At 37.4% G+C, this 18138-nt stretch overlaps 1 protein-coding gene across 6 annotated transcripts in view; it reads right to left on the reverse strand.

Moving 5' to 3' along the window:
• The window catches only part of ARMC8 (armadillo repeat containing 8), a 112398-nt gene that overhangs the window by 76890 nt on the left and 17370 nt on the right, over positions 1-18138 (reverse strand). For 5 of the 6 annotated variants that reach the window (XM_025375935.1, XM_025375936.1, XM_025375933.1 and 2 more), the window contains 2 exons: positions 12744-12820; positions 351-422 (listed from right to left, as the gene is read on the reverse strand). In XM_025375935.1, coding sequence (XP_025231720.1) covers positions 351-422; positions 12744-12820 — 149 coding nt within the window. The remainder of the gene's footprint in view (positions 1-350; positions 423-12743; positions 12821-18138) is intronic. The other variant, XM_025375937.1, reaches the window with a different exon arrangement.

Genomic DNA, 18138 nt, shown 5'->3' on the forward strand with positions numbered 1-18138 from the left:
CTTAAGACTCCTAATAAATTACCAACTCACACAAAAAACTGCCAAGGCTCTAAGGAAATGGAGAAGAAAGTATTAGGCTGCTGTACATTGCGTATGTACCTAACAAACCCTTTTATCGTCAGTTCAAAGGTCTTCCAAGTATTAACACATTCACTTCTTATTACATTCTCTGTTACTTTATAATTTTTTTCCTTAGAGATGGTGTAAATACTTACGCTTATTTTTAAAAATAGGATTTATTTTAAGAATTAAATAGACAATACAGGAAAAAATGGGTTCTATTATTGAAAGTAAGAAATACATTAGAAATTAGTATGAATGGCAAGAAAGGGGTGAGACAGCAAACATACCTTGGAACAGCTCCTAAAACAATGAGATTGGCTTTCTGCTTGTTGTTTCCAATTACAGCATTTTTCATGTCTCTGAATTAAGGGGAAAAAAAAATAAAGTATGTTGAGATAGCACTGAAAAAAATCAAAGATCATTCTACTTCATTATGCAATATCTCAGATTTGACAAAGTAAAAGCACTAACCTTTTTTCACCTAAAGTACTAACGAAGGGATAGAGATACGTGCAGAGTGAACGTGGGGGCTGTAAAACAGGCAAGTATTGTAGAAAGTGAGAGATATCCTGAGTACCGGCAAAATACTTCCAGTACAGAATTGAGTTCTTTTAAAAAGGGTACCTACCAATTCTCTGGATATAAAGGAATGTAGGCCACTTTCCCACTCAGCTCTGGGAGTAGGGAGTGAGTTAAACAAACAACAACAACAACAACAACAAAATACAGCCCACAGAACATTATCTCCTTGTATCAAGGATCACACGTTGTTCACTTTTTTCTTTTTTTCTTGATGTCTTTATGTTTTATTTCTTATAATTTCATTTTATCTGCTTTATTGTCTTACTAACTGTACTCCTTTGTTGTTTTCCAATGCATCTTTTAAGTTATCACAGTCAGTCTTCAAGTGATATTAGCCCATTGCATATGTATTTTAAGAGCCTCACATATGTATTTCCATTTTCCCATTCATTTTTTGGGCTGTTGTTATATAATATTTTTAAATTGCTTAGAAACAACATAATACATTGTTACTATTTTTGCTTAAGCAAAATTATCTCTTAAGGAGATTAAAAAAATAACAAAAAATCTTTTACATTTCTCAGATATTCAGGTATTTTTTATTCTAGCTACACAGAGTACTATACTTCACCAGGAGCAAAACTCTATTCCACAATAAGAGAACCTCTACCACTGATCAATTGGCTCACAAATTTGTGGTTGGTTCAAAAGGAAATGTAGAGAAAAACTAAATAGCTCAAAATAAACCCAGTACTACCAATAAAATCTTTAAAAAATACTTCCCCGGCTGGGCGTGCTGACTTACACCTGTAATCCCAGCTCTTTGGGCGGTCTAGGCAGGCAGATTGCTTGAACTCAGGAGTTTGAGACCAGACTGAACAACATGGTGAAACTCCATCTCTACAAGTAATACAAAAATTAGCCAGTTGTGGTGGCATGCACTTGTAGTCCCAGCTACTTGGGGGGCTAAGGTGGGAGGATCACTTCAGCCAGGGAGGTGGAGGTTACAGTGAGCAGAGATCAGACTGCACTCCAGTCTGGGCGCCAGAGCGAGACTCCATCTCCAAAAAAAAAAAAAAAAAAAAATCAACAAATAAATGTTAGAGTCAGCATATATTTCTAACACCAATCATATTTACTGGCGTTAAAGAACCTGGTAACAATTAATCCTTGTCTCCAATTGCCTTTTTTGATCATTGCAGAAAAATACTGCCACAACTAGTGATGTGTTAAAAGCAGATTTTCCCTAGAAGTTTCTGAATGGCATTTTTACAAGTCGAGCCAAATACTGAGAATGCCTGGTTTTTCTTCCATTAGCTCAGTGCCTGAGGGTACGGCTTTTTTTCAAGGCCTGACCTATCCCTCTGTAAAGTATCCCTCAGATCTTCTATATGGTTTTCAAGAAATAAGTAGCAATTTTTTTGTTGTTGTTTATGGGACTGAACTGAATGAAGTTTACTGAGGTTGTTAGCAAGTTCTGACACATGAATATAAAGCTATATGATATCAAAGGCTCAATTAGCAAAGTTAAAGTTAGTAAGAGATTGTATTTCTAAGCTCCTGCATCCTCATGGAGGCCTGTTTTCTTTAGAGGCTTTAGTTCATAATTATCAGCATATGGACCTTAACCTACCAGCTTGTTGTTTACTTTCATCATCTCCCTTTCTCTTAATGTGTTCTGCCTATACTAATGCAGCACATTCATTTGTCCAGCCCGTCTAGAGTCTGTGTAGGCTAAGTGCCATTCTGAGTGCTTTCTATTCCAGAACTCCCAACCCTAATATTTCCAGTTTTTCCTCTCCATTCTTCTTAATTAAGCAGAAATGAGGGGTCCCTAACATTACCAAATGAACCCATTCCCAACATCTGAAACCATGCCATGTTTTTATAGACAAGAGCAAACAAAAACCTCTACAACCCAAATTTTCTAATTCTCTTAATAGTTTTACAAAAAGGACATGAAGGAGGTAACTGATGGCAATAGAGGAAATGTCACCTAAAGAGAACACAATAAAATGGAACAATGTCTAAAGAAAAAGATTCTCGCTCTGGTTTTAGTAAGTAAATATACCTGTGCTAGATAAGAAAAAACGATGTTAATAAATTCTATTCAATTGTTGCTATAAAGGAATGCTAGTAGATCACTTCTATGAAGAATTAAAATCAAAAGGATTAATTAACAGGATTAAGGAATCAATTTCAGATGACAACATTCAGCCATCTAGATGAAACTTCTTTCAGTTCCCAGAGTGCAGTTATTCTTTCTCTGCCATCTCCTTATCCCCTCCCTCATACTTTCCTCTGGCTAGCTTTACTCATCCTTCAGGTCTGAGTGTCACTTCCTCCAGGAAGCATGCCCTGAAACTCCCAGGTCAGGGTTAGGTGTCCCTCCTAGTTGCCCTCTATCATAATACAATCATCACTTTGTTAGGATAAAAGTCTATCTCCTCTTCAGAGGCAAGAAAGCCAATCTCACCTGGAAATATCGGAGAAGTTACTGTCAGCAGATCATTAATTATAGTGATTCTAGATATCTATTATTTTTGTAAAATGCAAATTCACAGCTATCGTCCAAGATGGGAACACAACACTATCCCAGATTTCTATATTACCTTCAAATTTACAAAGCATTCCATATCCACTACTTAATTTCATCTTCATCATAACCTTGAGTAATATTAACTCCATTTTACAGAGGAGAAAGCTACAACTCAGGATTGGGGTTTTTCAGAACCCAATATTAAATGACAGAGCCAGTCTCAACCCATGTCTTTTATGCCAACTGTTTTTTCCATTACCACCAGGACATCAGGCATTGACAACGAACCAATGGAAAAGACAAATGAATTCAGTAAATTCATCATCTTTTTCCTTCTGTGTTTTAATGTTACATTTTTATACAAAACAAAAGTGTTTCTAACTTTTAGTCAGACACCCTTTCCCTGCAGACCAAAAGAATGTCATCTCATGCCCACTAACTTTTAATGTTGGGGAAAATGCTCTACTTACTTCTACTGAAATTCAACAACTAGTTTTTGAGCTCAGCATTGTGCTAGTCTCTATAAAGCATATGAAAGTATCACACAATGGGATGCCTGGTCTGAGGAGCTCACAATATCCTTGGAGTGGCAAAAACAACACTATCAATGTAAGTCAGTACTAAATTATAAACTGAGTGTTTATAAGGTCAAGAAAAGTAGATGCTCAATAAGCTTAAAAGGTTTTGAGCAATGGTTAAGAACTAAGATAAACCTTAGAAAATAGAACTTGGACAAGCAGATGGGAGGGCAAAAGGAGAAATCGTTCATACAAGACCATATTGGGAATGAAAATGGCATGTTCCTGGGGCACTACAAGGAGCCTGAATTGAAAAACAAGTTCGCTTTAGAGTGGCATGGAACATAAAGTTAGAAAAGTGATAGGGAGATGAGACAAACTAAAGGGAGATGGATTGAGGAGCAATCATATTTCTGATCACAGAAGGGACATGAAGGAAGCAGTGACTAAGGAAAATAAGCTGAATGTGAAACGGAATGGAAAGCTTATAATACTAGTTAAGAGGGACAATTAAGTGGCTGATGCCCCCCTTGTGATCTCCAGATCTCCTATTCTTATCTTTAAAATAGCATTCACCAGGTAAACTATCATGGATGGTCTCTTTAGTTATTTGACTATTTCATTAGATTTTTGGACCCTCCAGAGCACTGACTACATTATTCACCTTTATATACCCCCATACTAGCACAATGCTTGGTACTAGCCAGGCACTCAATAAATGTTTGTTGAAGGAATTAATCAATCCATCTAGGTATCTGGTTATACAAAACTGATTAGTGGAGCAGCCAAAGGAATCATTAATACAAAGGTCATTTTGAGGAAGCAGTTAACAAGATGATTTAATAGGTACAAAAATGTGTTACGTGACATGTCTTGAGTGACTACTTCATGTCTGGGCACATGGGTGAAGGAAACAACAGAAAGCTTAGAGAAGAAATCTCTTAACAAGACAAGGATTGATTCTGACTTTGTACACACTGAATTATCTTTGAGGTGAGATAAGAATAAATAAGCCTTGGGGATATCCCACTTTTCGGGAGTGGGAGAAAAGTAGTCAATATTAAGATGTTACAAACATGCACTTGTTGAGAAAGATTTTCAGCTAAAATCTGGCTAGAATCTTAAATTTGCATGCTAATAAATGGACTTGATAAGCTCCCACATTTACATGGAGGTTAAACTTTCTACTTTACTTTCTTTGCTCTCAAAGAGATTTTTAGTGTGGCAGAGAAAAAGGGCTTGAATATTAAAATGTACAGTGCCTACCACAGCATATGTCTAAATTAGAACATTATAAGGGTGATGAAAACCAAGACAAAAAGCGCTGTAAGCTGCTATTAAAATTACAAAAAAAGTAAAAAAAAAAAAAAAAAAAAGGATCTAGACCTGCTGGAAAAACAATTTCAGTCAATCAAGTATGAATATATTTATTTCTAAACGGTCAAAAATAGCATACATTTTAACTGAAAACCTAATATCACCTAAAAACAAAATTATCTTTAAAAGTATTGAAGACTGGAGACTCAAGCTAAAAATCAATTACAGTCATGCTTCACTTAACGACGAGGACATGTTGTTTGACGACGGGGATATGTTCCGAGAAATGCATCATTAGGCAACTTTGTCCCTGTGTGAACATCATAGGGTGTACTTACACCAACTAGATGGTATAGCCTACTACACACTTATACTATATGGTATAGTTTATTGCTCGTAGGCTGCAAACATGTACAGCATGTTACCGTACTGAATAATGCAGGCAACTGTAACACAATGGTAGGTAATGTGTATCTAAGCATATTTAAATACAAAATACAGTATTATATTCTTACCGGGTCACTGACTTTAACTGTCTTTAACTGAAACATCATTGCGTAGTGCATGACTATATTTTCATTTTGAACCAGTATTACTTTTCACGTACCTGAAGGCAGCTCTTTTCTGCTTCATATTTGGAATACTCTGTATTTATTTCTGGTCTAACTAGTATAAAGTAGCCCAAAACCACACTGGATACTGAAAACTATAATCTGAGTATAAAGTTTAATCTACTTATGAAAACTTGCTGTTTATAAAACATTCATTTGTAAAATAAGGGAAAAAAACACATATTTGTGGGTAACTAGAATAAGGGCAACATGGTAAACAACTTACATTATTTGGACTGTGAGAATCACAAACATACACACTGCTCTGTCCCTATAATTGTAATTATCATGACATTTTTTGGAGAATTAACATCCAGACATACAAGTATGGTAACTTTTCTATTATCATACATGGTTAAGGAATGAGGTATATTCATATTCCAACTAAAGTTATATGACAATTAATTCCATTGTCATTACTGAATTGCCAATTTTAGGAATTAGCTAATGATGATCTATTATTCAAATTAAAGTTATTTTTATCATAAGGCTTTGATTCAAGAGGCACTTGGAAAATTTACAGCAAAATTCAGCTCAAATCAACTTAGGCATTTACTGAATATCAACTACATGTATAAACTGAAAAAACAGAATTGACTGTAATTTAGTTCATTCTTATAAACAAATTACTCTGTGATGTAGATTTTTGGAATATATGTAGTTTCAGATATAGTTCTGATCTGTATAAAACCATGAAAAGCAGCACTTTGGAAGGCCGAGGCAGGCAGATCACAAGGTCAGGAGTTCAAGACCAGCCTGGCAGGCCGGGCGCGGTGGCTCAAGCTTGTAATCCCAGCACTTTGGGAGGCCGAGACGGGCGGATCACGAGGTCAGGAGATTGAGACCATCCTGGCTAACAGGGTGAAACCCCGTCTCTACGAAAAAATACAAAAAACTAGCCAGGCAAGGTGGCGTGCGCCTGTAGTCCCAGCTACTCGGGAGGCTGAGGCAGGAGAATGGCGTGAACCCGGGAGGCGGAGCTTGCACTGAGCTGAGATCCGGCCACTGCACTCCAGCCTGGGCGACAGAGCGAAGACTCCGTCTCAAAAAAAAAAAAAAAAAAAAAAAAGACCAGCCTGGCCAACATAATAAAACCCCACCTCTACTAAAAAAAAAACAAAAAAAATTAGCCGGGCATGGTAGCGTGCACCTGTAATCCCAGCTACTCAGGAGGCTGAAGCAGGAGAACTACTTGAACCTGGGAGGCAGAGGTTGCAGTGAGCCGAGATTGCGCCATTGCACTCCAGCCTGGATGACAGAGCAAGACTCCATCTCAAAAAAAAAAAATTTTAAAAACACCATGAAAAGTTTACTGTAAATATTTAATCTTCTTTCCATAGCATTTTATGGTTTCTTAATGACAAGTGAATACATAATTTTGAAAATTAAATGCTGGCTCCAAAATTAGGATATTTAATGTATTTAACTCTGTTTTATCAATGTATGATTACAAATCACCTTACATTCTCCAAAAATGAAGAGTAAAATCTACCAAAATATTTTGGTAGATATTAACACTTTAAATATAGTTAATCATTCCAAAGAACATAAAAAATGTGTTAGAACTGTATGGAACAATATGGCAGCATACAGTTAAGTGTTTTATACATTTGAAAAGATATATATGCCGGGCACGGTGGCTCATGCTTATAATCTCAGCACTTTCAGAGGCTGAGGCAGGTGGATCATGAGGTCAGGAGATCGAGACCATCCTGATTAACACGGTGAAACCCCGTCTCTACTAAAAATACAAAAAATTAGCCGAGCGTGGTGGCACGTGCATGCAGTCCCACCTACTCAGGAGGCTGAGGCAGGAGAATCACTTGAACACAGGAGGCAGAGGCTGCATTGAGCCAAGACCACGCCACTGCACTCCAGCCTGCGTGACAGAGTGAGACTCTGTCTCAAAAAAGAAAAGAAAAGAAAAGATATATACACATATGCATACAAATATATAGTATTGATGTTCAAAGTTAGTATCACATAGACATACGTATACAAACAGCTTATCTGTCTGCAAGTAAAGACTATGTTAATTTGATTTAATCATTCCTGGATAATCCTGCCTACCGAATTCTCTGACCAAATTCTGTCTCAGAATATATAGTTTTAAACAAGTAAGACGCAGACCACTCTATCACATTTGGTATTAAGGTCATGTTTGTGTATGTTTACCCATAACCCTCAAAAATAACTGATTAAGACTGGGGGAGCACAGTAATCCCAACACTTTGAGAGGCCGAGGTGGGAGGATCACTTGAGGTCAGGAGTTCGAGAACAGCCCCGCCTGGCTAACAGGGCGAAACCCTGTCTCTACTAAAAATACAAAAATTAGTTGTGCATGGTGGCGGGCACCTGTAATCCCAGCTACTCAGGAAGCTGAGGCAGAACTGCTTGAACCCAGGAGGCAAAGGTTGCAGTGAGTTCAGATCACGTTGCTGCACTGCAGCCTGGGTGACAGAGCGAGACTCCATCTCAAAACAAAACAAAACAAACTGATTAAATGTATTAGGAGGAGAAATTTTTTTAATTTTTTTTGGAATACTTACTTTCAATTATTCTAAAACTTAACCCTTTAACTTAAAAGTTCTCAAAACCCAAAGGCTTCATTTTACGGAATTATAAATTCATTTTATGGGAACTCTTATCTTTAGCTCACTCAAGAAAATGGAACCTGTCTACATTCTACTGAAACCAGAGATACAAAATTTCCTGGAGCTAAGAGAATTAAATAATCATTACCAAAATAAACTCATATCATCAGTACATTAAAATGCTTCAGAAGACACTTTAGAAGTGGATTCTTGGTGGGGGGAAAAAAAATCACATGATTCTGCAGCATCCACAAGTGCCTGACTGAATTCACCAGAGGTCTAGTCGAGCTTTCTAATTCTATTAAACTCTGAAACTACAAAGCTAGCTACACTGGCTTATATCAACTTTTGCTCTTCAACATAGCAATATCAACAAAGGGCCATGTAGAGATATCTGTTAACCTTTTTTTTTTTAAAAAAACAAAACAAAACAAAACAAAAACAACTCTGTCACACAGGCTGGAGTGCAGTGGCATAATCTCGGCTCACTGCAACAACCTCCACCTCCTGGGCTCAAGGGATCCTCCTATTTCAGCCTTGCAAGTAGCGGAGACTACAGGCACGTACCACCATGCCTGGCTAATTTTTTAATTTTTATTTTTGTAGAGACAGGTTTCACCATGTTTTCCAAGCTGGAACTCCTGGGTTCAAGTGATCCGCTCACCTTGGCCTCCCCACAGTACTGGGATTACAGGCATGGGCCACCATGCCTGGCCTCTGTTAATCTTTTCATTGAAATTCACTAACATGAAAACCAGATCAAGTGCTCTAATTTTGTTATGTTAAAAAAAAAAAAAAAACAGTGTTTAAGTAGCTTTCACTCATGATTTACAAAATCATATGAACAGTTATTCTTCTTCAAGTATGAGATTTCACATGGTGGAACCAATACTATAATAACTTCACCAAAAAAGGTCCTGCAATTTTTTAAGTCACATGCAGATCTCCATATTACAGGAAGCTCAGAATTTGCAATGCAGGGTAGTTTAACTGACATACCTACTCTCTGTTGTAGTTGCAAAGGCTACAGTTTATGACCTACACAGTGACTTCCCTCTTCTTTCAGCTCATATCTTACCTATTCAGTTATGCACATGGAATTTTGCTCTTTTAGAGATAAGGACCTGATTTTGTATTCAAACCTTTTACACAACAGGACCATTCAAGTTTCTGCTAACTATTGTGCTACTATCAAAGTTATCTCTAGGTAACTCCACATTCTTCAACAATTGAAAATTAAGCAGTTCTGATGCTTAATGTTATTTTTCAACAAGGCATACTTACTGACTAGGTAAAATGGTCCACTGTGATGTGAGCTATCTACAAAGAAGTTCCCCATATTTTTGGGTAGAGCTATAGCTCTAACTCAGCTAGTAGATTAGCTGTAGACTATGATGAAGAATCATTATTCATCTTTAATCTGATTTTGCTTTACCTGCTAGTATGTTATACATGTTCACAATCTTATCTATCTTCAAGATAGGGTCTCACTGTGTTGCCCAGGCAGGATTTGAACTCTAGGCTCCAGCAATCTTCCCGACTCAGCCTCCCAAGCAACTGTTACTACACATGCCTTCCACCATGCCTCGTATATGTTCATAACATTTACTGAGAAAAATCAAACTTAATAGAGGCAGAAAAATAAAACTCTGGTTAGCTTGTAGTCAAAGCTACAATTTTTGTCAATTATTTTATGTCCCTTCAATTAAATATTTTGGACTTAATGATATTTCAGCCTCTACCTTTTCCTTCCCTAAAATTAATAGGCTACCTTTGGTTGTTTATACTCTGTGCCCATCTTTCTACCTACCAATTTTGGTCTAGTAATGGTCTCTGTGTGACTTAATGATGACAGTGAGGTATATAAAAATCAAAAAATTGGTCAACTCTCTTTTCCTAAATATCATTTTCATTCCCTTTTTCTATACATATTGTATTAAACAAGATTACTTTGGTTGGGCAGTGTCTCGTGTCTGTAATCCCAGCACTCTGGGAAGCCGTGGCAGGTGGATCACCTGAGGTAGGGAGTTTGAGACCAGCCTGACCAACATGGAGAAACCTCGTCTCTACTAAAAATACAAAATTAGCCGAGCATGGTGGTGGGCGCCTGTAATCCCAGCTACTCGGGAGGCTGAGGCAGGAGAATCATTTGAACCCTGGAGGTGGAGGTTGCAGTGAGCCGAGATCGCGCCATCGCACTCCAGTCTGGGCAACAAGAGTGAAACTCCGCCTCAAAAAAAAAAAAAAAAATTAAAGACAGATAATGTTGAAAATAATTCACTTTTCATTCTCTTGACCACGTACAATTAATTTTCAGACAGTGACAAAGTTTAAGAAAGAAATCATAAAGAATAAATATTTCTATCTGGAGAAAAGGAAGCTTTATCAAATCACACTACACATATCTCCATAAGATCAGTATTACTCTGAAATAAAGTGAAAAAATATTGGGTGATCTGTCCCCTTCAAACTATAAACAGATTTTAGTATTTTAAGTAGCAATCACGTTTACTACAATGTGTTATCACTCACATTCTCCTGTCTGAGTCAGGAATTTTAGTCCCCCTCTCACTTCTACTTTAGTTTGAACTGTCTCCTCTGTTTTTTTCCCCCTTTCTCTTCTTTGAGGAGAATTATCTTTTTTAAGTTGTTTTAAATTGGGGCTAATAACAACTAACCACCTAAGTGCCAAATGATCCACAATGTATCAGACATTGAATTTTATAATTCTGATTTAATTCTCACATCAACTTGGCAATATGGGCAGTGTTATCTTATCTTTACAGATGATAAAATTGAGGCTCAATGAAATTACAAAGCTTGTCCAAGCAAACAGCTAGCAAGGGACCATACTAGAAAATGTCGGTATCAGGAATTCAATCCACTGTTGTCCAACTCCAAAGCCCATGCTCTTTCTACTCTACCATTCCTTCACACAAACATTTCTTTATGCCTACCTGACAGCTAATTAGGTCTCAGACTGGTAGTTTTTCAAAAGACACTAAGGCTATCAAACTACATTTTAGCTGCTTGGTCATAATTCTATCTTTCCCACTTTTATCGTTTGGTATTTTATCAATTTTTGAAAAACTACAGTGTTCTTTGGTAAGTAAAAAATTTCTCAAAGTGACAACATTCGAATCAGCTACTCATATCAGATAGAGAATTCTACAAGTCTATCACACAGAATCCTTGATTACTAAACTTAGCTTTCCCCTAAACATGGTAGCAGTGATATCATCTTTTAATACCATTTATTGAACACTTAATAAGTCTAACATTCTCAACTATTTATTGAGAAATTTTAAGTAATATTTAGAATTATCTATATACAGAGCTATCTGGTTGCATGTGGAGAGTATCTGTCCAAGGAAGAGTGTTAAGTTAAACCTGCCCCCTTGACTAACTTGTGTGTGTAGGTACAACCCAAACTGATTTATTTAATAGATGGATTTAATAAACCATTTTTCCTCGTAATAATTAAACTAGTCTAAAAAGGAGTGATTAAATAATTATAAAGTCTCCTGCTTAAGGGGACAAAGACAAAGTTAACATAATGAGAACACTAGAAACACCACGGTTTTTTGTAAACTGAGAGGCCGTAAAAGTAAAGTGTCAAGTATCTCGGGTAGATCCTAACCAGCTTCTCACCTTCCCTTGCAGCTCAATTTGAATAGCCAAGCAGTTTTTCAGCACTTTTATCTTACCTCCCTTTATAAATTCACAACTCCAAAGCCTACAATGCCTTTGGGGAAAGAGGCTTTAAGAACTGCAGTCTGAAAAAACTTGTATAAACAAAGCATCCTAGCCTTGCCATGGCTGAGCACAAGTTAAAGTACTATTTGGGTGACAATGCTTATGGGATTAGAGAAAAAGAATGAGGCCTCCCTCACTGGCGCCCTCATCATTACCCAAACGTATCTTGACCCTTTTTTGTGTCTTTCTTCCCACAGACACAGTTCAGGCCTGTGGATCCTTCACATTTCCCAACTCCATGATGAGCCTTAGTCTAGACCTTCCTCCTTAGAACTAATGTGCTAACAGTATGATAATCTGAAACTCAAATGAAAGGGAATAAATCTGAAACCTTATCCTATTTGCTTCTCTTAATTTTTTAAGAGCATAATTACCTCTGGTATGTGGCTTAAAAAGGTTTCCTCTCATTAAACATGAAATTTTGGAGGAAAAAAGGCATTAAGGTTATTAAGAGTTTAAATTTTCTGACAGCTTTCTAAATTCTAAATTTAAAACATCATCAGGAGACTCAATCTTGGTGACAGTTAATGAGTTAACCAAAAACAAAACAAAAAACCCTACTGGTTTATTCGAAAACATTTTTTTTAATGTGAAACAAGCATTCTACAAAAAAATGAAGCTAACCATGTCAGTTAACAACTATTCAAAAGACAATTCTTTACAGTAAAATATTAAACATCATGAATGTCAAGCAGTCTTTCTAGCAAGAAGCCAAATGAAAGAAAAAAGGTATAACCCTGTATTTTCAAAATTAAAATATTTGGCAGATTAAAACATGAAAACAAACAACTTTTTGATAGACTCTTAAATACATACTACTTACATGACACCTTGTAGAACTTTCTGGGGATCAGGGTCAAATAGCCTGTCAACATAGTGGCGACTGCTAGCTGTTACTTCCTAGAAAGTGGGGGGAAAAATTATGACATCTGAAGCCATGCAAATCACAAATTCACAGCATCACCCACAATATCAAGTGACTAGATAATTTAACTTAAGGTAGATGCATTAAAATTTATATTAAATACTTAGTTTTGTCTCCTTATGATATGGGATACTTAAGCAGGTGACTTTTCTCTCTCCGGTATCAAAATAATGGGAAACTGTAGTGTTCAGTTCAAGATGTCAAAGATCAATATTTTTCTTCTAAGAATGCCCAATTTCAAAAGTAAGAATGTCCATGGTATACATTTTACTATGTCTTAAAACTAGCAGGAGAGCTTGGAAAATCAACATAATTACAAAGCACATAACTTTGTTCATTCAAAAGAATCATCAGGAAGATATTAAGTATATTTTTGTAAATACTTTATTAGTCTGAAAAAAAGCTCATGACAAAGATAAACAGTAAGACAGAGAAGAAAGAAGACACCTAGTTCTCACTAAACACATAGCTAGACAGTGGGACCTTTGTGGTGAGCCCTGAAGTTTTGCCAACAGAAGACCTAGGCATATAAGTCAGCATATATACTTAGCAGCAAGCTAAGTTTCTTCACTAACTGCTGGGTGTCACATACATATGATTAACAGGAATATTACTTCTGTAATTTAGTACACACTAAAGGACAAAATCTGGCTCTCAGCCAGGGAAGAGTGAGGACTTCATGAAATAGTCTGTAAGGGGTAGTCTAGGTACAAGAGGAAATCCTTAGACTAACATAGAGGAGCTTCACTGCTGGAGGCAGAAGTAAAAACAAATAAAGGAGTTGTCACACTTTCTGTGAAGGAAAACAATTAAGAATTAGAGTGATCTGTAGGCCAAAAGCTGTCTCAACTGAACTGGATAAGGGTGGGTAGAATCAGAAAGAGTACAAAGGGAAGACACTTACCTCCTTTTCATTTGTATTGTGGAGTTTTTCTATTGTGTTATTTCTTGTAATACTTATTTTGGAGGGTAACTCTTTTTTAATATTTAATTTTCGATGCTTAACATTATTTAAAACAAAGAACCCATATTTAAGAACCAGAGAAAAAGTTTTGTCCCCTGCTTGTTTTTTCTGATGTCTGCTGAAATAACTTTATATACTCCCCCACTGTTAGCAATAAGTTATTACAGGGAGGAAGAAATAACTTTTCCAATTTACTCAGAACTCCAAATCAGTAAAAGAGTTAATTACCAAGATACAGTGCCAGCTTAAACTTTTGAGCCACCAAAAATAACTCTGGACAACTACACAAACTGTAGTTTTCTGATAATATAGTTAACCAAGTCAACACATACTTTCTTTCCCCCTCCACCAAGAGGAAGTCTTGCTCTGTTGCCCAGGCTAGAGTGCAGCGGCACGATCTTGGCTCACTTGCAACCTTCACCTCTTGGGTTCAAGCAATTCTCCTGCCTCAGCCTCCTGAGTAGCCGGGATTACAGGCATGCGCCACCACACCCGGCTAATTTTTGTATTTTTAGTAGAGATGGGGTTTCACCATGTTGGCCAGGCTGGTCTCGAACTCCTGACCTCGTGATCCGCCCTTCTCGGCCTCCCAAAGTGCTGGGATTACAGGCGTGAGCCACTGTGCCCAGCCAACACATATTTTCATATTCTGAATTTGCTACCAAAATATCCTCAAAGGCAACTCAAATACCTGCTTTAAAAAAAAAAAAAAAAAAAAGAGAGAGAGAGAGAGATGCGGTCTTGCCCAGGCTGATCTCAAACTCCTGGGCTCAAGCTCCCATCTCAGCCTCCCAAGTAACTTAACTACAGGTGTGTGCCACTACATCCAGCTCAAATGCTTGCTTTTTAGCATGTACTTCATTTATAAAGAACAAACAGTAGAAGCAAAGAGGCAAAAGTGATGAAAATTCTTGTGCCCACCAGGGTACCATTAAAGCACCTGCTAACAGAATCTGTTTTCCTCAAAATAACAGAATCACTGAGTTAGAGGGACTCTCAACAATAATCTGCCCAATCCCTCAGTTTACAAATGAGGCATCTCATGATCTTTACTCATTTGTCAGATCATCAAATGTACAGTAAGGACACAAATAACTGTACAGACATATCAAGAAACAATATATGAAGAGCAAAAGCTAGAGGAGAACTGAAAAAAGCACTACTATAATACAAACAGGTAAGCTTTGCCACTCCATTTGAGTATATGTTTTCCCGGCTTTCTGACACAGTAAAAGTTCTAAGTATCTCAGATCCTCCTTTCCAGAGACTGATTTTGATTTTACTGTTCTCTCTACCTTTACTCTCTATAGCTCCACATCTCTTACCTCTCAATGACGTGTATCTTAACATAAATTTCCCCCATTAATAGCAATTCTTTTGCTGCTCTGTGCCTGGTTCGTTCAATATAACATGCACCGAGGAAAGCATTAAAAATACATTTATCTTTAATAAAGAAAAATTTAGTAAGGCACAGTCCCTGTTCTCAAGAACTCATATTCTCATTACTATGCTTATATGATTATTTTCCTATAAGGATATAAGAATTATAGTATACACGACACAAAGGCGGCACTGGGGAGGACATCTGTAAACCCGGGGAATCAGGGAAGGCTTCTTTCAAGAATTGGCTTTGGAAAATGAGGAAGAGTGTACCAGGATGGACAAGGAAAGAAAGAATCAATGTTACAATTATTGCCATAGGGCACGCGAAGCCAACACAAGAAAACAATCAGCAAGTATACTAGTTGCTGGCACTGAAAAGAACAGAGGATAGAGAGGCAACCGCAGGACGTAAAACACAAAAAGCTAACCAATAGGTGGCCCGTAACTGGATATTTCACATTGCCTTTTGGTCAAAGTTACATGCTAGATGCCAAAGAAGGTATATGAGGACATTAAGGCAGAGCTTCGCATTTAAGAAGCTTAATATCTGAAAGGGTTGTCATGTATACACAAAAATAATCATATAAGTTGCTCAGACAGCAAGCAAGCTGAAGGGATATGATCTCTTATTCAACCTTATCTAACTCTACGCTTTTGTCTAACATATTCATTTATCTGTATAGGACAATTCTGATATTTCACTGCTTTCCCTTGTAGATCAGGTCACCTCTCCCCTCCCAGTCCTCTTCTCTCTTCTTTCAGAAGGCAGCCTAGAAATCGAAGAGGTAGGGAGAAAAGGCAATTTGTACAGATATTAAACGGGTTGGTAAGAGAAAGAATGTCTAAAAAGGTGACATTTGAGTGAAGTCCTGAAGAAGGTGAAGGAGCAGACTGTGCACCCATCTAGGGGTAGAGCTTTAAGGCAAAAAGAACAGCAAATTCAAATGCCCTAAAATGAGAAGTATCTGCCATAATCAAAGACTACGAGGCCATTATAGCTGGAGCAGAATGAGCAAAGGAGAGAGCAGCAGGAGATGAGGCAGAGAACAGGGGCCAGATGGTAAAGAGCTGCACTGTCCAGTAAGCCAGCCTCTAGCCTCATATGGCATTTAAAATTTGAAATATGGCTAGGAAGTGAATTTTGATAATATTTTAAACTTTAATTAAAATTAAGAAACCAATACTGGATTCAGTTATTTTTAAACTTTTAAGAATGATTTGGAACTACTTGGGTATATAAGTCTACATTTTCAACTATAAACTTTATGACATCTAAATATGAATCCAGTATTTCCAATAAAAATTTAGCATCCAAATTGTATAAACTACACATCAGATATTGAAGACTTGCTATTTTTGAAACAAATTTCATTAATAACTTATTACACAGATATGTTGAAATAATATTTTGCTTTACTGGTTTAAATAACATTAAAATCAACTTCACTTGTTTCCTTTTTACTTTAGATAGCTTGGCTGCTAGAAAATTTTAAATTACACATGTGGCTTACATTTTTCTATTGGATAGCACTGCTATAGAACTTTGTTGGTCATTGTTAAGATTTTGATTTTTATGGTCCAAGTTGGGAAGCCACTAGAAGGTTTAGGGAAATAGACACATGATCTGTCTTATGTGTGTACTTATCTTATGTTTTGTTTGTTTTATTTTTAGTAGAGATAAGGTCTCAACTTTGTTGCCCAGGCTGATATCAAATTCCTGACCTCAAGCGATCCTCCCACCTCAGCCTCCCAAAATGCTGGGATTACAGGCGTGAGCCACAATGCCTGGCCCTGACTTAAGTTTTTAAAGAATCACTCTGGTTGCAATTTAGGAACAGACACGTGTGGAGAAGGGGAAGGGATACAAGACAAAAGTAGGGAAACTAGGAAGGAGGTTATTTCCATCATCAGAAATGCTATTATTTAACAGATGATGGTAGCATGGACTAGACCAAACACTGTGAAAGATGTATTCAGATTCCAGATAAGTGCTGAAGTTATAAAATGGATAAGCTGTTAGACTCGATGTAGGGTATAAGATAAGAAAGGAGCCAAGGGTAACACTTATTTCCCAGAGCACATAAAAAGACTCAGTTGTCACCGGGCATGGTGGCTCACGCCTGTAATCCCAGCACTTTAGGAGGCCGAGGCGGGCAGATCACGAGGTCAGGAGATCAAGACCAGCCTGGCCAAGATGGTGAAACTCCGTCTCTACTAAAAAAAGACAAAAATTAGCCAGGCATGGTGGCGCATACCTGTAGTCCCGGCTACTCGGAAGGCTGAAGCAGGAGAATCACTTGAACTCAGGAGGTGGAGGTTGCAGTGGGCCAAGATCACGCCACTGCACTCCAGCCTGGGTGACAGAGTGAGACTTCATCTCAAAAAAAAAAAAAAAAAAGACTGAGTTGCCAGTTAATGAAATGAGGAAGACGGTAGGAGGTTTGGATTTGAGTGGGAAGATCAAAAGTTCAGTTGTGGACGTGTTAGGATTGAGAATCATATTAGACACCCAAGTAAAGATGTCAAGTTGGCAGTGGATATGTAAGCCTAGAGTTTAGGAAAAAGTTATGGGCTAGATGTGTAAATCAGAAGTTGTCAGCATATAATGAAATTAATTAACTAAGGGAGTGATCCTGGATACCACAAGACCTGAAGACTCTGCTCTGGAGTAGTCAAACAAGCAGCCAGTGTAGAGTGAAGAAATCCAGGATGTCAAATCAAGGGGATATTTCAAAAGCGGACTAATCAACTATGTCAAATCCTAGTGATGTGTAGCTAAGATGATAATTAAGATCTAATCTTTCAATTTAGGAACATGGAGGTGTTCACTGATCTTGACAAGAGCAGTACAGTGAGGCCAAAGACTGCTTGGAGAGGGTTTACAAGAAAATGGGAAAAGAAGAACCAGAAAAATTAAGTAAAGGGGAGCAAAGAAATATAGTAGCT

This window comes from Theropithecus gelada, chromosome 2 (assembly GCF_003255815.1).
Source record: "Theropithecus gelada isolate Dixy chromosome 2, Tgel_1.0, whole genome shotgun sequence".
In the NCBI taxonomy this organism is placed as follows: domain Eukaryota; kingdom Metazoa; phylum Chordata; class Mammalia; order Primates; family Cercopithecidae; genus Theropithecus; species Theropithecus gelada.